Genomic DNA, 24,016 nt, shown 5'->3' on the forward strand with positions numbered 1-24,016 from the left:
ATCCGGTGGTTCTCGAGGTTTCGGCAGGACTGAAATCTTCATCCTTGAATACAGACATTTTTAGGGGATAATTGACGAAATCCGTTCTCGGCTCTTTCCGCTGCTCAAATTTTATTTGCCTAATTTCCAATCATTTTCACACCGTGTATTAAGCCCAGCTTCAGGGCGACAGAGCAATCATAAACGCAACCCTAGAGCCGCTGTCAGTTGGGTCGCACGCAAATAATTTTCACTGTGAGCGAACGATTGGGTGCAGAGCAATGAAGAAAATTTAATATGTCCGAGCTGTTCAACTTGAAAATTGTTGTTTTTGGCTATTTTGCTCCGGTTCCGCGGCCAGATCTACTGTTCATCGTTTCACCAACAGGGCTTAGTGAAGATGGGATAGAAAGTGGTACCATTGGAATGAAAAATTCAAAAGTTTTCGCCGATGATTGCTTTTTGTAAATAGAGCGAGGCTAATCATAAATGCAGAAAATACTATCAGCAGCAGGAGCGAAGGGTGTGAATCGACGACGGGATTGCATACATTTTGGGGCCGAAAAAATCCTCCAGCAGCTACGCTAGTGGTAATAGTAGCAAGGGAGACAAACGGAACGAAGCCACTGCCGCTGCGGACCGTAATGGTAAGCTATATTTTTGCGGTTAAGGTTGGGAAACCAGTGTAGGGCTAATCTCTGCAGTGATAACTGGGTTGTGGAAGACAATAAAACGTGCATCGGCAAACAGAACACACGCCGAAAGTTATGCTAATTTCATGCATCATGTAATCAAAAAGCGTATATAGTCTGTGGTGTTTTTGTCGGGCTCAGGATCATAATCAGCCCCTCGACCCCTTTTCTCTATGGGGCGGACACAGCCGAAGAAAAATGACAAACGAGATGAAAAATGTATGCCTTATCCTTATCAGCAGAGCGTTTCGTTTCGAGTGATACTCGTCTCTCTGTCTCTGTGTTGTTAGCGCTGCAAACGGAACTGATGACAGGCTGGAACGGAAACGTCTCGCAGTAGCGGAAGTGAGTGGAGAGATAACTACTTAACTAGACCGTCGCTGTTGATACCGTCGCGAAAGAAAATGATGGAGCAGGAAATTGGCAGCTGGGATTCGGTACTGCTGGAGAATCTGTCGGAGGACAGCTTTATCAATAATTTGCACCAACGCTACAAGCGAGATTTGATCTATGTGAGTTTGCGATAGATTGTCAATTGTTTTTTCTCACAAACTAATATGTTCGTTTTTCTACTGTATTCTAGACCTACATCGGTACATTTCTCGTGGCACTGAACCCCTTTAAGCCTCTCGCAATCTACACGCCTGATTTGGTGCGCAAATACGCAAACAAAAGTCTTTTTCAACTGCCTCCGCATATGTAAGAGTTCAGCACGAAAACGCTGTGGATTCTATATTAGATTTATTTTGACTTTTCAGATTCGCACTAGCCAACTCTGCCCATCAGTTTTTGTTGAACTACAATGAGGACCAGTGTATCGTCCTGTCCGGTGAAAGTGGAGCTGGTAAAACCGAATCCGCCCGGATGATTGTTCACTTTCTGACACAGTTGTCCGAGATGAAACGCTGCCGGACACCGATTTTTTCCCTCAAAGGTATCAATCCTAGTTCACGGCAATCGACGCCAAAGCACAGCTCCGTCAATCGGACAGGGTCATCGTTCGAAAGTAATAGTAGCTCCGGGACGGGTCGTTTAGATAGTATTATGAAGTACAACACAAGCAGGGTGAGGATTCTTATATTTGTTTCTTTTTCAAGTAGAGTTTCTAACCAGCAACTGTTTTTTTAGAAATGTTCCCACGAAAAAACGGTAGAATTCGACCTGATTTCACATCATAAAAGCTCGGAAAATTTGGCCGCTATGATAGGCGGCAGGAGTGGAGGCGAAGGGAGTTTTTCGGGTAGTGTTGGAAGTACGCCCAAATGTTTGAAGCATTCGAACCAATCGATAAGCCGTTCAACCGAGGCGAATGAATTTCCCACAAAATCTACGCTCAAATCGGCCTTTGCGGCGTGTCCAAAGCACAACTGTACGTCTAGTGCCGGAAGCAGCCACATGGATCTGCACCGTATGTGCGGCGGTTATTCGCCATCGTTGCAGAAGCGCTGCAGTTTGAATCGGTGCTGCCACCAGAATGCAAGTAGCCGTTCGATCCACAAATCGTCCTCGTCGATTGCGCTGACGTACGATCACAGCATGTCGCCATCCGTCCACCGGAAGCAGATTCTAAAGTCCATCTCGAAGGAAGTGTACCTACGGGATCTTGAGCTGGCGAGAATGCGCGAACGGGTGGCCCATGCCGAGCTTTTCCTAGAGGCGATGGGCAACGCGTGTACGGCGAAGAACAGCAACTCGAGCCGATTTGTGAGTGTTTCTGTTAGGTTGCTGGATCAATGTGTGATTATGATTGTTTGATTGTTTTAGGGGAAATTTTTCGACATCGAGTTTGACTACAAGGGTGATCCAGCTGGGGCACATCTGACAGTATGTAAGTACGAGAACGTAATCAGATTATTTTTTTTTTACGAAAAAAAAATGACTTTGGTTTCTTTTTATCTGCTTTCAAAAAAAGATATGTTGGAAAAGGTATTCTATATGTATGATAGAGATGTTGAGAGCTATAGTATAAAATACAACAGAGTGATTGATAGAAGTTTCAATGATTAACCTAATTATTGCTTGCAGACACGCATCACCACGCGGAGCGTAGGCGAGCGCAATTTTCATATCTTCTACCAACTGCTAGCCGGTGCCGATATTCATCTGCTCAGTAAGTTAAACTGTCAATGCTGTAAGATTTCCAACAACTGCTGAGACTGTGATTATTACTTTTAGAATCTCTCAAACTACAGCGGAACATCGACAAGTACGAACTGCTAAAATACGGCCTTACCAGCGAGGATGATCGAACGAACTACGGGTTTACTAGAGTATGTATTACAGACTCGTGGAACTTGATTTTTTATTTGGGTAATGTCCGATTTCACTCAACAGCGTTCCCTTGAGGTGCTAGGTTTTAGCCAGGAGGAAATCTACGCAATTTTTACTATTCTGGCAGTGGTGCTGAAGCTGGGCAATCTTGTGTTCATTCCAACCACCAACATCGATGGCAGTGAGGGTTGCGAAATTTCTAACGAATACGGTAAGTTAATCCCTATTTATTATTGCCCAAAATGGTAACAACACAAGTCAAAATTGAGGCCATTTAGGATAAAATTAATGTAAAATTAGGACACACTTAAGTCCAAAAAAATCTCCCAGACGGTCTCGAAGTACGATGCTGGCCTAACAAGCCAGTCGTCGTAGGGTCGAGTCTCAGCTCGGGAGAGACTGTTAGTGTCAGTAGGATCGAAGCGCCCCCGCGATTGTCCTGTACACTAAACAGTCGGCTGCGAAGTCTGTGTATCAATAAACAGAAGGTCAAGTTCCGAATCGGAATGTAGCACCAAGGCTTTGCTTTGCTTAAGTCCAAAAAATAATGCAAAATAAGTTCGAAAAACTGTTAAAAATGTCGAAAATAGAATAGCCATGGCGAAACCGATTCGTGTCCGACCCGGTGTTTACAAAACTCTTTTCTTTCTGGAGAAAGATGTGAGTGTCGAACGGAAGCTTGTTCTCGACAACCCGACGTAATAAAAATAGGTTAAAATGAATCAAAAAAAAAAAAAAAAAATGGAAAATATTGGTTCAAAATAAATTTGTAACTCGGGTAACTTCCAGAAATTTCTAATTTGGGAAGTTAAATTCACGGATAAATTGCAGGAAATTGGAGAATTCTGGGACTTTGTCTGCGAAAATAAAAGCGAAATAGACGGACGCCATTCTGGTCAAGAAGAAGAAGAAAAGTGAGGTTATGACGGAGATGAAAGAAGATCCTCTGGGCATCAGAGGAAAAAAAGAAAAGCAACGTGAAAAGTTTGAGTACATCATCAGTGATGAAACTCCTTACCGAGTTTACTTCGAAATGCGAACCAAGCCACAACCCGGAGCGAATGTCAAACGAATCAGCAAATTTTCATTGGGTTCGAAGCTGCGTGGTGCCTCACTGCACAAAAATCACATAATTGATATGAAGCTTAATCGATACGTGGATGGAACAAAGTTTCAATCACATTTCGAGCAAGCCGCTTGCCAGACAAGGTAAAGTTGTTCTGTTGTCTAAGCAAGGTGCAACCATTCTTGCAGAAGGGTTTTTTCTGCAAGAAGAGTCTAAGTCTACAACCATAATGCAAAAAACTGCATAGATTTCCAAAAATGTCACAGGTGGTGAACACCATGAAGATGGTTACTAAGATGATTGCCAACAACGAATCAAATGTCTACATTATAAAAAGACATGCAACCGGCAGGGTCGGTTGTTCAGAGTGATTCGACAAGAGCAAATAAAACCTATTATGGCGAAGAAGAACTACACTTATATCGAGGCATGGGACATGGTGTCCTCACCTCGATCAACATATTCGAACCATTGAACTCACTACTGGATATGCCAACCGAAACATTAGCGGTTGACAGCAATAAACCGAAAGTACCCATCACACCTGCTATTAAACTGTATGCCGACAAGAAGAAAAATCCGCAAAATAAGCGGAACGACCAGCAAATACGGAATCATCATTGAAAGAGGAACTACACAAAAAGAGAACAAAATCGTGGTTTACGCCAGGAGCAACTGAAATTTAAATGAGAAAACATTTTATGTGACGTGTAATACTTAGATTTTTATACTGTGTACTATTGGAACCTTTACCATGATCATCAATGACAAAAAGTGAGAATTAGCTGAATTGGAATCACCAAACAGATGGCGTTGGATTACAGAACAGACACAAAGTACAGGAAAAGAACCAACAAATAGAATCAAGTGTCACAAACAAATATCAACATAAGGCTATTTATCGGGAGCTTATCAATGAAGAAAGTATTAGTACTGAAATGAAAGAAAAAAATTAAGCAAGCAGTGCAAAAATACTTTTAATTAAATCAAACAGTCGCATAGAAACATTCAACTAGTGAAGGAAGAAGAAAATAATAAATTGCAATGGAGAGACAAGTGAAAATAATACAATATAACATACAAATTTTGAATAAATACAAGAAAGAGTTACAGAGAGTGTTGATCGGGGAAAAATATACAATTGCATTACTATCAGAAACATGGACTCAAGAATCGTACGAGAACAGCTCTCGCTGCAGAATTTCGGGGTACCATAAAGTTCTACAATCGAGGGAAGACAACTACGGGAGATCAGCCGTCTACCAGAGTAATTTTCAATTATAAGAAGATTGAATTTGAAAACCTTTCGGAAGACACTCAAGCGGTGGCAGTTGTTATTTCGAGTAAAGATATCGTTGTAGCATTGGCCGATATCGTATCGAAACTTTCGGTATCGATACTTTGGAACCTTTATAGAGTTCTCCAGCTGAGTTTGTATAAGTGCGATGTTTACGATTTATTTTTTGTTAGCTGTAAGAATTTTTTGTCACCTGTGAGAACTGTCATCTGAAAGAGAGCATAAAAAACTACCGAGTTTGATTCACACTCTCACAAATTTCAATATACAGTGTAAAGCGGGCCGTGTCGTAGTGTTTGTGTGTTTTCGCTTGGAGAACTCTATATTGTTATTTTTTATCGATGCAAGCGACTTCGATTTCGAGCTGAATCGATACTTTCGCCCCCATATTTTTCCGCTACTGAAAGGAAACTGTAAAATCGGAAAATATTGTTGATTGTTACAAATTGTCTTACGGCGCTCTTTTTGTAAAAGACACCAACAGGATTTAATGTAACCGCGCATTGCTAAGGCGGTTTTCATACCTTTTGCGAGAAAAATTCTCCCGTATTTGATAGTACTGTCGGTGCAGAGCAAAGTCGGAAGCGCCGAATTTTGCAGAAAGGCAGACGATAAAGAATAAGTAGCCAGTACTTTAGATTATTAAAACATAGATATCCAACTCAACCAACAATACGGGCAACAAAAATGTGGCGCCCCTCCGAGTATGATGGCGGTTGGGTGAACTACATTTCATGCGCACACACAGAAAAATATGGTAATTGCTATCTTTTTAAGCTTAGCTAGATTCCCCAAGTAACCATAAGCATTGGGAGATAGCATTTTATTAGCACTATTTCAGCCTTGTTAATGCCAAATAGCTTCATATCATGTTTTTTAATGTTTAAGGCTTTATGCAAAACTAGCATTACTGAGAGCAAAATATGCGCTTAAAGAGCTACCGTAAGTGCTACGATGTAATGTTTTAAATGCATATAGAAGACGCATTACATTTTTATTGTAAGTGCCAATAACGAGCGATATGAAGAGCTCCGTAGCCGCAAGGTTACAGAGTCCGCCTTGATAAGCGGATGGTTGTGGGTTCGAATCTTAGTAGAATCAGGCCATTTGGTTGCCAAAGGACTTTAGTATGGGTTTATTCTCAGGCTTCCCACCAAGTACCTTTCCTACAATCTGATTTCTACAGTACCTCCGTTGACTCCCCTTCTAACAAAAATAAGTCCCTGTTATAATAAAACTGGTGTGAGTAACGTATGAAAGTTCTCTCCAGAGAATTGTAATTAGGCGATATTGTTAGGAGGGACAGAGGCTCAGTATAGTAGAGTAGTAAGCTTGAAACGGAAAGGTAAAACTTACACACAAGCACGGATATGAATGATAAGCGTATCACTTACTTCAATAGTGATACTGCCAATAATATGAAGTACGGAGTACAGAAAACACTTGGTCAATATCACAATAGATCTAATCTCTGGTCGCAGTGTTGAGCCCACACAGGAAAAAAAAACGAGCGATATCGAGTGGTCAATTAAAAATAGACGGAACATGGATACTCCACGTAAATGGAAAAAAAACTTTAAGGAGTGGGAATTTTCGACGCAAAGTTCGGGTATATGAAAGTATAAAACTTTCCGAAATACCCAATACAAAACAATTGCAAACTAGTGAGTTGGATCCAGGATCTACATCTCCTGGGCTCGTGGTTTCTGAACCGTCAATATCAGAAGATGAAAACAAGTCCCTGTTGGATTCCAAACAATGTTGAGGAAGAACACATGCACACAGGCTTCTTCCGTTCTCTTGAGTTTTGCTCAAATTTTTCTCTCTACCTGCCAAACCCCTTGGAGAACTAGACTTTCTCACACACAGAGTGAGTAATTATCCACATTTAGGCGTAGAGTATTTCAGCCGCAGAGTGCTTTTTCACTCTTAATTAGGGAACCTATACATTAGAGAAATGACAAGACACTCACCGTTAAGGCAACTGTCAACATCAAAACGGATAACGGCAATGTAAATCTATACAGCTCGCCCGTTTTGATGTTGACAGTTGCCTTAACGGTGAGTGTCTTATCATTTCTCCAATGTATAGGTTCCGTACTCTTAATCATCGCGTGTTAGGGGTAAATATTTATTTGCTCTCTCAGTTTAAGAGGGAGTAGTTTTCGTTAGCTTCTCCGTTCTTAGAAGAGAAGTTGGCCAACAATCAAAACATTTAGGTTCACATTGAAGCCACATCCTAACCGTTTTCGAATTTAATATTATAGGGAGATTCACAATTCACCATGGATGCGTATTCTGCAGATAGTTCGATTTTATACTGTTTTTGCCGCACCCCAGAGCGATGAGAACGGTAACGCAATGCTCAGTTGATCGCCGAGCAATTTATTTCATTTTTCTTGCGTGCGCGGATGAGCAATTCACAAGAGTTTCACTAGGTTTTTGCTCTGTCAAATTAGGAGCGTTTTTTCGTCAGAGAAACTATTACTCTGCGCTCTCTCTACAGCAGATAGTGTAGTCAGCCTATATACCAGAAGCGCCGAGACACTCACCGTTAAGGCAACTGTCAACATCAAAACGGGCGAGCTGTATAATTTTGCATTGCCGTTATCCGTTTTGATGTTGACAGTTGCCTTAACGGTGAGTGTCTTGTCATTTCTCTAATATACAGGTGTGTGCCACTGCGTCATTGGAAATCTGACTGACGCCGGTACACTGGCAGTGTTGGCAGAAAACATGATTTGCAACATAAATTTCGATATAATCAACTTTGAACAGTATTTTTTGGGACACCCTAGCTCTTTAGTGTCTTTGGCTAAGTTGTTAAGCATCAAAAAACCTACCATTTGAAGTCATGAAGCCATTTTGAGCTCTTTAGAATAGAACATGCAAAAAAGATGGTTTTTCCATACAAATCTTCATATAAATTTGAAATGCAATGCGCCAAGCGGGGACAAAACCAATCGACTTCCGATAAATTAAGGATTGTTTGGGGCCTTAGATAAAACAAAAAAAAAAATTGGTTCTGGCTTTCTGCTATCAAGTTTCGTTTTTTCCCTATTACGATTCCCCACCCTAATGTTCATGCTCCCCAGGTACTTTTTCACTCTTTTGCCGGTTGCACCGAACTCCTGGCCAAGCGCAAGTAACGATGTAGTCACTTGTCGCTCAGGGCCGTCGGCCCTCCGGAAACAAGTTTTTTTTCGATGTTGTATATGCCGAAAAGGGCGTATCCGGCGTCCACAAAGTGCTGCACGATGTCCGTTTTTGACGCGGCGGGGTACTGTACGCGCACACTTCTTATCGAGTAGCATCACTGTTTTTGCCATTACGGCTAGAGTTCAAGCTGTCATTTTTTTTCTGCTGACTCATGTGTTACTATGATTGATACTGCGTGAGTAGTTCCGTCAGTGCGTGTGAAGGTTACCCATGCAAAATCAACAATGTTTGTCCATTTTTCTAATGCAAACGTTACGGCAAAACGAATCTGTCTTAGCAATTTGTAGAGAATTTGACAAAATTTTCGATTTTCCTGTGAAACTTTCCAAACCCTGTCACATCTTTTCAATTTGTCCATTTAAAGTGCATTTTCAATGTCAAATATTTGTCTGAAATAATGTCTAAGATGGAGCAATTATTGCTCAAAAATGGGGCAAAATAGGTCAAAATGCCAGGAGTATATTGCCCATAAACGCATAACAGTCCCATGTGAGTTTTCATCACTTTTGAGATAAACCTTAGAAACTTCTTTACATTACGTGTGCCCTCGAAAATTTACAACAAAAGTTAGGTTTGTTGCTAAAATGATGAAAAAAATATTGATTTTGGTCAGTCCCACGTTACGAATAAACGCATAACAGGCTCAGAGCTAAAACCAATTAGCAGAAAATCATGGAAACTTTCATTAAAAGGCCAAATAAAGTGTACTGATCGGAACAACAATAACCTTATTGCATATAAAAGTATTCTGCTCAAATATATTTACCTTGGATGAATGCTTATTTTAAATTTTTGTTTCTTTGATTGAATCCATAGGAAGGAAAAAAATGCTATGGTTTACCTGCGTCTACTGCGTTTTACTCAGTTGTACGTTTTTGGCAGTGTGACTCTTATGCGTTTATGGCCAGTATACTGGGGTAACAGCCGACTCGACGCATATTATATAACAGCCGACTCTTTTTCTGTGTTCGTTTTCGCTTTGTCTGTGTTGTTTTTCACCATTTTTTCATATTTTTTCTCTCACTTACATGTACGTATATAATGGAATAATGGAATATGATTTTAACGCGATTTTTCCAAGTTACGCGATTTTTTATACGCGTAATTTTCCGAGGCGGTACAATCCATCGCGTAGAAAAAACTCCAGTGTAAGAACCTGTTTTTTCCACTCCAGTGAAATTTTTGCTAAGTTGAAATTATTAAAATTAATTACATGTCACCATTTGTGTACATTAGCCTAGAAATCGATTGTTTTTCTCTCAAGAATCTGCTAGAGGTCGATAATCGTTGAAAAAAAATGACTCAGCGCTTGCTTGGTTTTTACCAGACTCAGATATAACTGGTCAAACCTCACCTTATTGTTTATACCCGTCTCTGGCTGCAAGACGTAGTCCTTCTTAAAAAAAGCGGATATTATATGGAGCACATGAGCGATCTACTGTCGACTCGAAGATTCTTGTCCATAACTTTTAAGGCAGCGTGCGATTTAGTAGAACGAAATAAGTAATAACTGATACGAGCCAAATTTTACTTACAGAACTTGACGAAATATCCAAACTGCTAGAGATCGACTGCCACCTGCTGTTCAACTGTTTGACCCGGGTGAGTGAGAGCTGGGATCAGATCGAAACCGACGGGTCGGAATTGGATGCGGTGTGCGCGGCCAGGATCAAATTTGCCCTTTGCCGCACGCTGTACGGACGGTTGTTTACGCTGATTGCTGCCCGAATCAACGAGCAGCTGAAGCTGAAGCCTTACGGATGCGGTGCCGGCAGTACGGTACGCGGCCGAACCGTTGGATTGCTCGATTTCTATGGCTTCGAAGTGCTGGAGAAAAATTCGTTCGAGCAATTGGCGATTAACTATTGTAACGAGCGGCTGCAACAGGTTTGTGCAATGCATGCTCATCTTGAATAGTAGTGATGATTTTACTATTTCTAGCATTTCGTTAAAAATGTGCTCAAGTACCAACAGGACCTCTACGTGGCCGAGGGCTTAGAGTGGATAAAGATAGACTATTTTGATAATCAAGCGATTTGTGAACTGATCGACAAGCCGTGCTATGGAATCCTACACTTGTTGGACGAGCCGCAGGTTATCAACGATGGAATTCTGCTCACACGGTTGCACCAGTGCTGCTCCGGACACACAAATTTTCTTGCCCGTGATCCTAGTTTGCCTTCAACCTGTTTTCAGTAAGCTATTCGGTTCGTTTTCTGCTTCAGTTGTCGTAAATGTTATTCTTTTTTTTCATCTTCAGAATTCGTCATTTTGAGGGACCGGCGTTATATGTCAGCCAGGGTTTCGTGGAAAAAAACCTTGACATATTGCCGAAGCACATCAGTTCCTGTTTATATCAACATTGCGAACTGCCAATCGTAGCCAGTTTGTTTCCGGAAGGAAACCCCAAACGTCATAGCACCGGTCGTAAGCCGACCAGTTCGAGTGCGAACCTTCGAACATCGTTGCAAACGCTGCTAAAACAACTGGAACAGCGTTACAATCATTATATTTTCTGCATCAAACCAAACGAACTAAAGCAACCGAGAATGTTCGAGCTCGGATTGGTGCAGCATCAGGTGCGATACATGTGGTAGGTATTTTTTATTGCATCATTTTAACTATTTCAACTAAACCCATATGAATATACTCGCACAGCCTAATGCCACTGATCAACCTATGGCGTAACGGGCACTACTTCAATATGGCCCACGCGCGCTTCGTGCAGCGATACAAACTTCTGTGCCAGTACACGTGGCCTCACTATAGTGGACCGACCATCGACGGGGTCGCGCTGATCATCCGAAGTGTTCCTTTGCCCGGGGCTGAATTTACGATCGGCCGAAAGAAGGTGTTCATCCGAAGTCCCAGAACGGTGTACGAGCTGGACGAGTTCCGGAAAGTCCGGCTGAACGAGCTGGCGGTGCTAATTCAGAAAACCTATCGGTGCTATACCAAACGGACTCATTTTTTAGCGTTGCGTCGCAGTGCCCTAGTGATAGGAGCGTTCTGGAAAACCTGGAGGGTAAATTCCATTGATCCTACATTGTCATCGAACAGAGCTCATGATATTATATTCCTAGGAACGGGAGAAGATACGAGTTACCGAGTTCAGACGACAAGCTCACTGGGCAGTGCAGGTTATCGGACGGTTCTTTGTTCTTATTAAGGTAAGTGTCCTGGAAAAACCATCAATAACAATCATTTCCATAAAGAAAACTTCGCATTTCAGACTCGTGAGTTTTTGTTGACGTTGTTGTTGCGCTTACCGCACGACAATATGAGTCCGATTTGTCACGAGTGGCCAACGGCGCCATCCTTCCTGGCAGAAACGTCCCAACTACTGCGCAACATATTTCACCGCTGGCGGTGCCACAAGTATAGGAAATCGTTCGATCAACCCGCCAGGAATCGGATGCGCGAAAAAGTTACTGCCAGCATTATTTTTAAGGATAGGAAAATATGTTACTCCAGGACTGTGGCCCATCCATTCCACGGAGACTACATACGGCTGCGGCAGAATGTACAGTGGAAACGGGTTAGCTGCGAGCATAACGATCAGTATGTGGTATTCGCTGACCTAATCAACAAAATCGCTCGTACCAGTGGAAAGGTATCAATGACCCGAATCTTTTTCCAGCTTAGAGTGTCCCATAATTCCTCTCATTTTTACAGTTCGTCCCCATCCTTCTGGTACTATCTACCAACTCGATGTTGCTGCTGGACCAGAAAACGATGCAAATCAAGTACCGTATACCGGCTTCGGAGATCTACCGCATGTCATTGAGCCCATACTTCGATGACATCGCCGTGATTCACATACGAGCCGTAAGTACCTATCATACCGTCAAAATGCCCCACCGCAGCACAATCGAAACACTAGATTACGTTAGTATTAGCAGTTCACGTTCTAGTGCTAGCTTTGAGGAACACGTCGGGCGAACTAGTTGAATGATGTTTTCATTTGTTTCATTTTTATTTTTGCGTGTTTTCTTTCCCGTACTGCTTGCGAAAAACGCGCGCGCGTCCGTGTGTGTGTGCGTTTATTTTCTGCCCCCCGCTCGCCTTTGTGTATGATCCCTCCTGTAGGACAATTGCAGTTCTAACATGTCGGATCGGTCCGAGTCACCCACCGGCTGCCTATTTCAGGTAATTCAACTTTTCGTTTCCGTTAGGTTAGAGTTTTTCTTTTTATACATCAGCGAAGCTGCATGGGTTTCTTGTTGAGAGAATGAAGTTTAGATTGGCTTCTATATCAAAATTTTGATTTGTTAAGATAGGACACAAAGATGCTATAAATAGTTAAGAGATTTTATCTGGCTGCAAAACTTATCGACTTGCGAATACACTATGGAACTATTTTATAGGGCACTTTTTGAATTTCTATCCCACTATTTTATTCGCTTTTCTTTAAAATGTGCATGTACTTCTATCAAACTGAGAACTCAATTCTAGTTCAGAAAATTCGTGATATGACAACGATTCGCGATCGTTTCTAATTTTGTTTTACCGTTCACTAGCCTGGGGGGCTAATAGCGGTCTCGATCAACTAAATTAGTTGCGAGAATTCGTTATCGATATTGTTGGCACATTTTGCATGTTGTAGGATAAGAACAACGATACACCGTGCCCCAGTGCTAGGGTTGTCGATATTAAACCTAGAATATCGATATTCGTTTTATCGATATTAAAAAGCAGCATCAATATTGAAATCGATATTACGTTTTGATATCGATATTTATCGATATTTTCCCTTATATATTTTATATTTGGTTTTCAGTTAGGCCTGAAACAAGCTGAACGCCAACGTGAGCGATCGGGCGAGATTCTTTTTTTTTTTTTTTCTTCACATAACATTTATTTGACACGGCACAAATACAATTTAATGTTTAACGGCGCCAATTATATCTGATGACTTAAAAACTAAAGCAAATTTTTTATCCTCGCTGCCGACTACGAGCTGAAATTAAGTCTAACTTAAAACTAGCATGAGATTTCCAATCAGTGTTTTGTTGTTCAATGGTCGTCTGATAATCGTCGAATGGCATGTATGGATTCGTTCTGCTGAGCCACGATGTCGTGAGTTGGGACAGAGGCTCGTAGTCCTTGGGTCCTGGTTCTGTTGTGCGGGGTCTGGTTGCTGGTTTTGTGCTTAAGGTTCAAACGTGTTCTTGTCGTTTTGTTGGGTGTAGACGGAGGGGAACGGGACTAGACTGGGGCGTGGATGGATTTCAGGAAAACGTATATAAGGGACATGTAGGATAGGTCACGGCTCGCCAAGACATCACGAACAGGAACAGCCGGCTGTCTACCCTCGGCCTGCAGGGAAGCTATTAATTTAGACCTGGCGTCACGGTGTACAGGGCATGACCAAACCACATGCTCTATGTCGTGATAACCTTCACCACAGGCACAGATACCACTTTCCCCGAGCCCAACACGACGGAGGAGCGCGTCAAATCTATAGTGATTGGACATAAGCCGGGACATCACGCAAATGAAATCCCGACCTACATCCAACCCCTTGAACCACGGGTTCGTCGATACTTTGGGGATTATGGAATGTAACCACCTTCCCAATTCCCCTCTGGTCCAAGCATTTTGCCAACTGATGATCGTATTCTGACGTACAAGTGCGAAAAATTCATTAAAGGCAATTGGTCTTTCATAAATATCACCGTTTGTTGCGCCCACCTTAGCCAAAGAGTCCGCTTTCTCATTACCCGGTATCGAGCAGTGAGAAGGGACCCACGCTAAGGTAATCTGAGTAGATTTTTCGGATAAAGCACTCAGATGTTCCCGTATTTTCCCCAGGAAATACGGAGAGTGCTTAACATCTTTCATCGATCGGAGAGCCTCAATGGAACTGAGACTGTCCGTAAAGATGAAATAATGGTCCGTGGGCATTTTTTCGATAATCCCTAGGGTGTACTGAATTGCAGCTAATTCTGCGACGTAAACAGAAGCAGGATTATCGAGCTTATGGGAGACGGTTAAATTGTTATTGAAGATACCGAAGCCAGTGGACCCATCAAGAAGTGATCCGTCAGTGTAGTACATATTGTCGCAGTTGATGTTTCGATATTTATTGGAAAAAATTTTAGGGATCTGCTGCACGCGTAAATGATCCGGGATTCCACGAGTTTCTTCTATCATGGATGTATCGAAAAACACAGTAGAATCAGAAGTATTTGATAAGTCGACACGATTTGGAATATTCGAAGAAGGGTTAATATTTTGGGACATGTGATTGAAATACAATGTCATAAAACGGGTTTGAGAATTAAGTTCGATTAACCTTTCAAAATTTTCAATCACGGGACGGTTCAAGGCCTCACATTTGATTAGAATACGAGAAGACAGGCTCCAGAAGCGGTTTTTCAATGGTAGTACTCCAGCTAAAACCTCCAAACTCATCGTATGGGTCGACTGCATGCAACCTAAGGCGATACGCAAACAACGATATTGTATTCGCTCCAGTTTGATCAAATGTGTGTTTGCTGCGGAGCGGAAGCAGAAACACCCGTATTCAATAACAGACAATATCGTTGTTTGGTAAAGCCTTATAAGGTCTCCTGGATGGGCTCCCCACCATTGTCCGGTTATTGTACGAAGAAAATTCACTCTTTGTTGACATTTTTTCATCAGATACCTCACGTGACAACCCCAGGTGCCTTTAGAGTCGAACCAGACACCAAGATATTTGTGTACCAAAACCTGAGAAATCGTTTTACCCATTAATTGTGTTTGAAGCTGAGCAGGTTCATGCTTCCTAGAAAAAACTACTATCTCAGTCTTCTCCGGAGAGAATTCGATACCTAGCTGTAAAGCCCAAGCAGACAAATTGTCCAAGGTATCTTGCAATGGTCCTTGCAAATCGGCAGCTTTGGCTCCTGTAACAGAGATTACACTGTCGTCTGCAAGTTGTCTTATCGTGCATGAATTTGCCAGACATTCGTCGATGTCATTTACATAAAAGTTGTAAAGAAGGGGGCTTAAACATGAGCCCTGGGGAAGACCCATGTAGCTAATGCGAAAAGTTGCCAAATCGCCATGCGTAAAATGCATGTGCTTTTCGGACAACAAGTTGTGCAAAAAATTGTTCAAAATTGGAGAAAATCCTTGTCGGTGAAGTTTACCCGAAAGAATGTCAATAGAAACGGAATCAAAAGCCCCCTTAATGTCCAAGAACGCAGACGCCATTTGTTCTTTACGAGCATACGCCAGCTGAATATCTGTTGAAAGCAACGCAAGACAATCATTCGTCCCTTTGGCACGGCGGAAGCCAAATTGAGTTTCTGATAGTAGACCATTTGATTCGACCCAGTGGTCTAAACGACGGAGTATCATTTTTTCCATCAATTTCCGGATACAGGATAGCATTGCAATCGGCCTATAAGAGTTGTGATTAGAAGCTGGTTTCCCTGGTTTTTGGATGGCGATCACCTTCACTTGCCTCCAATCCTGCGGTACAATGTTTTGCTCCAGGAACTTATTGAACAAGTTCAACAAGCGCCTCTTGGCATTGCCGGGTAGATTCTTCAACAAGTTGAATTTGATTCTATCTAATCCAGGCGCGTTATTGTTACAGGACAGGAGGGCAACTGAAAGTTCTGCCATCGTAAAAGGTGATTCTATCGCGTCGTGGCCCGGAGACGCATCGCGAACAATATTTTGCTCAGGAACAGAGTCCGGACATACTTTCCTGGCAAAATCAAATATCCACCTACTTGAAGACTCCTCGCTTTCGTTGACCGTTACGCGATTCCGCATTCTTCGGGCTGTGTTCCAAAGAGTGCTCATCGATGTCTCCCTCGACGTCTCGTTCACGAACCGACGCCAATATCCACGTTTCTTTGCTTTAGCCAAGCTTTTAAGCTTGGTATCAAGCTCCGAATACCGTAAATAGTCGCCAGGTATACCTCCCGTCTGGTAGGCCTTAAACGCGTCGGATCTTTGCGTGTAGACATCGGAGCACTCTTGGTCCCACCACGGAGTGGGAGGCCGTTCTTTGATCGTTACGCCGGGATATTTCTTCGTTTGGGCTTGCAACGCGGCGTCGAGAATCAAGCCCGCGAGGAGGTTGTATTCTTCAAGTGGTGAATGATGTTGAATCGACTCGACCGCTTTTGAAATCATTTCCTCGTATAACTTCCAATCGACATTTCGTGTGAGGTCATACGGAATGTCAATTGGTCGCATGCGAGTTGACCCGTTAGTAATTGAAATAAGAATAGGCAGATGGTCGCTACCGTGAGGATCGAGGATTACCTTCCATGTGCAATCCAACCGTAGCGACGTCGAACATAAGGATAGATCCAAAGCGCTTGGGCGCGCTGGAGGTTTCGGGATACGTGTCATTTCACCGTTGTTTAAAATAGTCATGTCGAAGTCATCGCAAAGGTTATAGATTAAAGAGGAGCGGTGGGCGAGATTCTTGCCGAAGGTTAATAAACAGCCGTGAGTAGAGTTGTTCATTAACCTACGGAAAGAATCTCACCCGATCGGTCGCGTTGGCGTTCAGCATGTTTCATGCCTTAGTATTGAATATTCCGGCGAAGTGTTTGCTATTTCATCTCGTCCGTTAGGACATCGGCCCGATTGCTGATCGCTTTACGCAAGGTGCATTTTCCAGTCAGATTAAACCGACGTTTCATGAGCCGAGTCTCCTAATCGTCACTGATCCATTGACTAATCATCAGCCAGTTACTGAAGCATCCTACCTGAACATTCATGTTATCGCTTATGTAACACCGATTCTTTACTGAAACACCAAGGCATCGCATTTGATCGGTTTAATGTGGTGGTTATTGCCCCGAGAAGTTCCACACCCAAATATCTGGACATGCGCTCTAGACATGCTGTCAATAAAATATGGCAACCATATTTCTGTCGAACTGCTTACATTTTCCATCTACAACTTATTGATTCTAGTACCAACAAAGTTTAGTTTGCTCTAAAATAGCTGAATTAGAGTAAACGTCCTTTAATTGCTCTTGACCTATTTTCGAATAAATATATTTATCAATGGAGAAACCAAGCCTTAACGTTTGTTTTCAGTATAATGTGCACTTTCAATGAATATCTTATATTGTGCACAGTAAAAAATTCTAAATATTACACGTCACGTGAAATATTTTCCCATTTAAATTTTAGCTGTTTTTGACGTAAACCATGATTTTGTTTGAAAATGATGTGCAATTCCATTAAAATTTCTGTTGATTCTGACGTAAACCACGATTTAATTTGAAAATTATGTACAATATCATTTAAAGTAGCGTGGAATATTATGGAATTTTCTATCATAAGCGATGGAGGCAATTCTTTACATGCGATTCGACATAAAGTTTTCTTACTGTGTGTGTAAGCATTTTAAATTTAATTTTGATGCCATGATGAATTTATCAGGGTGGCGACTCAATTTCCATGAATAAATTTCCTGATTTTCCCCTGATGTTTCAATGTTTCAAATGACTGTTCAAACTTATTTTAAACTGATTAAAGTTACGACTGTCATAGGTTTTTACACCTAAATATCAAAAGTCAAAACTAAAAAGGGTCAGACTTAAACTGGTTCCTGCTAAAATTTCCACCAGTAATTGTAAGGAAGATTAGCTTCGCTTTTGCTAACTTGAATCTTGAACAAAAATTTTTTTTTGTTGAGAAACACGTCCAGTTTGATAAAATTGAAAATGAAAATTACACTGATCGAAAAAAGTGAAACAAAGTTGTCCTTCAGCTCAAATAAGTACCCTAGAAATATTATAGCTTCTTAACCTGTTCATTTTCATGCTCCTGGTAAATGCAGAAGTGCGTCAAAAGACCGCAAAGTAATTGTTCGCCGTGTTCGTCGTTTTTCCGTTTACTTACGGGAAAATTTTTTTGAAGTCTCTGAAGACTTGAGGCATTTCCGAAACATCTGAGGCACTAAAATTCACAGGAACAGTGTTATCGATTAACTATCTTGAGAAACACCTGCTTTGACAAGAATGTCAATCAGACTTGGAATTCTGGTTGGATCAGTTGAATAATTGTTTTTTTTTTTACATTTTTTACATTTTCAATAATTTGGCGAAATATTCATTTTGAAACAATTCCTGAGAATTTCTCAAGAACTTCATTTGAAATGTTTAAACTCCCATCGTGACGAGGTGCTTTCATATTTTTGAAAATTTTAATGATGAATTTAATCTCATTTAAGTTAGTTTCAATTAATTCTGCTTGTAAAAATTCCGGGGTAGAAATTTGATAACATTAACCCACTACTCACTCAGTATATTTCGAGCTATGAACACACTCAAACTACTGAGCAAGTCTTCGAATTTTCTGTTAATTGGTTGCAAGGAAGTAATCATCATTTTTTATTACTGGAATATGACAATGGCGATGGTGAAGCTTGCTCAGGCGATGTAGTTTGGAGGCAATTGCCAGAAACCGAAGAAAAAAATCTCGTCTAACCACTGGTTTTTATATAAAAACGTAGTAATTACCAAAAAATTCGCGCACTACTTGATGACATGTTAGTACCTATTTGGATACTTTTCAAAAAAAATAATCACTATTTATTGACATCCTGGTCACTAAAGTCACTACAGTTGCATTGTCTAACCGTTATGAACCCTGTACAAGGTATCATCATTGCTACAATGCTCTAATCCATTCCCGCAGGAATTAAACTAAAGTTTAACTTTAATTGCAGTTTAACAAATAAACTTGAAATTTTTAACGATGGAACTAGGTTGGAGAACAAACCGACATGTTACTATAGAGTTTATGCAAATTGTGCATGTTGCTGAGTAAAAAGAGTTTGAAGGTCATTCATCGAGGAAAACCCTGTCACTCCGCGCCGCGGTGATGGGGTTAAAATAAGCCTATGCTAAAATAGATGGGTCTAGAAAATTACTTTCCAGGAATATTCTTCTACCTACAACAAGTTTTTTATTGAGTGTTGTTGCAGGGTTGCTGGTGACCGTCCACATCAAATGCATTGAAATAAATCCAATTCAGAAATCACTCCGTAAAAAATCCCAAGGCTTTAAAATTTTCCCTGATGACTTTTTAAATTCCCTTATATTCCCTGATTTCCCTGATCGAAAAACTAAATCCCTGATATTCCCTGATTCTCTCTGTTTTTTCCGGTAGTCGCCACCCTAATTTATGATTGGTAGGCAAAATTTTGACGGCAGCACTCCCCTGATGGCAACCGAGAACATCGGACAGCAATATCGAGTCGCAATATCGAAATATCGATAATATCAGATGCCCCAATATCGGTTAAAAATATCGATATTGCGACGAGCAAATATCGATAGTATCAAATATCGATAAAATATCAGCAACCCTACCCAGTGCTGAGTCGAGAAAATTTTCAGCTCGAAAAGATCGTCGACCTGATCGGGAATCGAAACCCGATATCACAACCGTGTGGGAGAGCTAGCCGATCGACATCGCTAACCACAGAGCCACGGGGACACTCCGGCTGTAGATAGTTCAAATGAATAAGACTCAGAAATTTCTCACATGCAAAAGAGTTTGTGCCAATTGTGCATGTGGTTGCTGAGTAATAAGAAGATCTTTTTATTCGAGGTAAAAAAGTGTATCGGATTTTTCTTCAAACACAAACACGGGTGAGTGCCTTTCCACTTCATCAATATAGTGCTATATCTATATCAAATATAGATTTTCCGGTGCGTTAAAGGAAATCAACCAAGAAAGTCTCTACGGGAGAGGCGAAAGGCACAGCGAAAAGTGATGAAATTAAGAATCACATCCTATCCAACGTTTTCACATTACCGCAAAGAGCATGCTCCCAACCGTATTTGCAGCGAAACTTTCAAGACTCGCAAGAACTTAAAGTTACGTATGCGCTTTATTGTAGAAAACTGCCTTAAATGAATGTATATCTTTTACTATTGGGAAAGAAAGAGTTTGGAATTTTGGAAACTGTGGTTTAAGCCGTATGTTTCAAAAAGGAAAAAAAATATTTCAAATATTTAACATCCAGGTTGCACAGCACTACTACGACGAGCACCTTAACGGCGATGTAGCAGAGGACGCAACAAAGTGTTAGTACGACGCAATCGATCGATATCAGCTTTGGCAGAATCTGCACGATTACGGTTCCCCGGTTAAACTGACACGGTTGGCCAAATCGACGATGGATCGGGTAACGTGCGTAGTTCGTGTTTCAGGGATACTCTCAAATCATTTCGAATATCAAGAAGCCTGTTATTTACTACCGCTTTGGAAGATGTAATACGAAGGGTGGGTATCGACACGAATGCGTGGCACGATTTTCCGGAGGTCCCCGTTCAGCTGTTTGGCTTCACAGATGACATCGACCTTATAGCACGAACCCTAGAGAAAATGACGGAGACGTACATCAGACTGAAGTCTGAAGCCGGACGGATCGGATTGGCCATAATTGCATCGAAGACTAAGTATATGAGAGACCAGTACCAACCTCCCACCACGAATTCATAATAGCGGTGATTAAATCGTCAATCGAGGTGGTTGACAAGCTCCAGGGTTCACTGATGACTGCCGACAACGACACCAGCAGAGAAATTCATTGACGCCTTATGGTAGAAAACCATGCCTACTTCGAGTACGGAGGCTGCCGCACGAAGTTGACCATCTACAAAACACTTATCAGACCGGTAGCTCTACGGCCATGAAACCTGAACCATGTTATTGGAGAAGGGGGGGGGGAAAGGTTGGGAAAACCGAGAAATAAGGCTTCACACCGGGAAGTTCATTCTTCGGCATTTGTTCAACCATTTCTAAGGAAGCATCAACGTGAAACCTGTAATTTTTTTTATGATGACCTAATTGGCTTGATTCTGCAGGTTATGGAAAAGCTGGTTGTTGTTTTCAGCCAAAGTCGACAGCGGCTTTGCGGCAACTCTGCCCTGCGTTAAATAAATCGAATGATTTTGTAGTTTTGTAACAGTTGTAAGGCAACATATTTTGTCAGGTTTCTGAAGAAAATTTTACGTGAATGGAAACTCACATTTCCGTGAACAAGTATTGCTTAGTTTTTAATCAGATGCACTCCCTCGTATCTCCTACCCACTTGGGTGACAAGCTATTGTAGAAGGAATTCCTTAATTCAGCGGTCACTTTCGCATGCTCTATCTCGAGCTGTGGCCGTTGCGTTACTCCTTGGGAGCTTGACAGCGAAAAGTGAAAAAAAGGTTAATTATTCATCTGCCTCATTGTTTAACGGAACGAATGTAAGTGGTCGGAATTAACCACTCCTGCTTCGATCAGGAGTGTGACGAGAGTTCCGGCCCTGGGTATATGAAAGTTCATTTACCACTGTTTCATTATTTTCGTGAAGGTAAATCCGGTCTATCAAAAGGTTAAAGGTGAGTGGGTGGGTTTTCGACGAAATAACCGGGTACTTTGCTTGGAAAGGCAAAAAACAGCCACGCATAGTCGAAAACTCATTCGGATTACGCCATGATCCTCCATGAAAGGTGATGATTTATGAATTCGGCTTGTTTTTTTCTATTGATACCGACAAAACATTTTGAGTAAACTTTGTCAGTAGCTCTACCTTGTTGGACTCTCGCTCCTGTCTGACAAAACAAGGTCAGCGGCGCGGGTAGCTACTTATTGTGCCTGCATAAAGAACCACAAGACATTCTAAATATTCCCCTTTCTCGCGGGTTCCAACTAATAGAGAAACATCGAATAAATCAGAAATCAACTCACGCTCTCCTTCCGAGCTCTCGTCTGTGTGCTAGTGATCACTACTGGTTATTTTTTAGTGACAGGAGTCTTTTTTCCGTCGATGAATGGCCGCCCAAAATGGCGGCAAGCACGCCGGAATTTGTGCGGAGATGTCGCACACGCCAGCGAGCTCCAGAACTTCCGCAATAGAGCCACACCCGCCACACTTCCGTCCTTCGCGTACCCGCGTTCAAGCACTTGTTTCGCCGCTCTACCCTCGCGGAGGAAGACCTAGGCGGTCTCATTTTTCCGCGGGCGATATGAGTCTTTTACGTAGGTTTTTATGGAACTGCGCCCTTTTCCATGTGGGCGATTTCTCACCTGGATAGCGCACTTCCGAGAGAGTTCACTGGTGTTTTTTTTTTGCCCAACGGAAGTGCTCTCCCTGTCATTCCACTGTCATCATTTTTTCTTGGCGTTCCTTTTTCCTTTACACGCAAAAGTTGAAGTCTTGAACAATCATTGTGTCTTCCCGATTCGCACAAATGTTGCACAGAAATCGCACAATAAACGTGTGAAACGCATAACGCAACAGTTGTACTGCGAATACATTGACATATAGCGAATTTCTTTAATCCACTGTGTGCGGGCAAAACAGCCGAGGAATAATAAAACGTCATCGCCATTTAAGACGCAAGAAAGAAAGAGATGCCAGATAATTGTTTACGAACTTAGCACGTGCGGTGGTGGGTTGAAGCTGACAAATTTTAAAGTGCGCTTCGGGCAGCACGGCAGGTCAAAACTGGGTCAAAATCGGGCGAATAAAGAAGGGTTTTGACAGCAGTTAGTGCGCTTCCAGGTCAAAACGAGGTGAGCTGGTGGAATAAAGAAATTCGCTAATAGATTGAAATCAGAATATGTATCATATACCCACACTTTATTTCTCACATCGAGTGTATTAGTGACTGCTCTTTCTCTCTTGCTCGTAGATTTTCCATATACGTGCGACGAGACTAGGTACGTCACATATAATTTGCAGGTTGCTCTTTCGCTTCTTTTTCGGTTTAGGTTGCGACGCGCAAGACGATGTCTCGTCGCTTTACGAAATGAGCGAGACACCCGTGCTGTACATACTAGATGCCAGTGTTGTTAGTCTCACTCATACTGTCGATGCGTGCTTGCTGCTACTCAGGGGAAAGCGTGTGTGCAAAATACTTGAGAAGCGTAGTATATGTCTCGTTCTCAAACAGAAAGGAGGAGAAAGGTTTTGCTTCTCGCTCGCTTTGCAAAGCTGCTTGATACCAGCTGAAACTGTTCAGGTGTAGTAGTTTGTAGGTGACGCTAAAAAAACGCTAGAGCATTAATTGCGTCATGCCCAACACGCAATCATTGTACTGGTTCCAAACCACATCAACAATTGCGCTAAAAACGCACGATTTTGTACTGGTTTCCCACCATCCAACTTTTGCGTGTAGTATCCCCTGTGGTAGACTTAGGATGTTGTAGTTTTATAGCAGAGTGGAGGAAAATCGTTCACAGATGATGTAAGGTTTTACATGTGATGCAGTTAAACGCAAATTGTACCCATAACGAATTTTAATCGCTAATATTATTTTTAAACGTAACAACTTCTACAAGTTTGGTCCTTTGCCCCATTTTGTTGCCTCATCCGCCATATTTTGTTTCGTGGGTTCCCTTTTCCAATCTTCGGCATTAGTTTTGGAAAGAATTACTCCTATTCTACGCGCCACAAACTGCCGTACAGTAGGACCAAACTGAAAAAAGACAGACAAAAGTCTTTTTCGACGTTTTAGC

General features: G+C 41.8%; 1 protein-coding gene across 3 annotated transcripts in view; it reads left to right on the top strand.

The window, feature by feature from the left end:
- The first annotated feature begins 219 nt into the window (after positions 1-219).
- Positions 220-24,016, top strand: part of LOC129727145 (unconventional myosin-Ib) — a 29,768-nt gene continuing 5,971 nt past the window's right edge. The window contains exons 1-18 of one of the 3 annotated variants that reach the window (XM_055684661.1): positions 220-890; positions 962-1,183; positions 1,255-1,370; positions 1,430-1,736; positions 1,800-2,375; positions 2,436-2,499; positions 2,584-2,597; positions 2,697-2,781; positions 2,847-2,941; positions 3,006-3,153; positions 10,062-10,411; positions 10,466-10,719; positions 10,785-11,117; positions 11,183-11,549; positions 11,608-11,694; positions 11,757-12,137; positions 12,200-12,352; positions 12,614-12,673. In XM_055684661.1, the coding sequence (XP_055540636.1) occupies positions 1,076-1,183; positions 1,255-1,370; positions 1,430-1,736; positions 1,800-2,375; positions 2,436-2,499; positions 2,584-2,597; positions 2,697-2,781; positions 2,847-2,941; positions 3,006-3,153; positions 10,062-10,411; positions 10,466-10,719; positions 10,785-11,117; positions 11,183-11,549; positions 11,608-11,694; positions 11,757-12,137; positions 12,200-12,352; positions 12,614-12,673 (3,498 nt within the window). In that variant the 5' untranslated portion in view covers positions 220-890; positions 962-1,075. The remainder of the gene's footprint in view (positions 891-961; positions 1,184-1,254; positions 1,371-1,429; positions 1,737-1,799; positions 2,376-2,435; positions 2,500-2,583; positions 2,598-2,696; positions 2,782-2,846; positions 2,942-3,005; positions 3,154-10,061; positions 10,412-10,465; positions 10,720-10,784; positions 11,118-11,182; positions 11,550-11,607; positions 11,695-11,756; positions 12,138-12,199; positions 12,353-12,613; positions 12,674-24,016) is intronic. The other 2 variants (XM_055684655.1, XM_055684668.1) reach the window with 2 other exon arrangements.

Source organism: Wyeomyia smithii, chromosome 1 (genome assembly GCF_029784165.1).
Source record: "Wyeomyia smithii strain HCP4-BCI-WySm-NY-G18 chromosome 1, ASM2978416v1, whole genome shotgun sequence".
NCBI classification, from domain to species: domain Eukaryota; kingdom Metazoa; phylum Arthropoda; class Insecta; order Diptera; family Culicidae; genus Wyeomyia; species Wyeomyia smithii.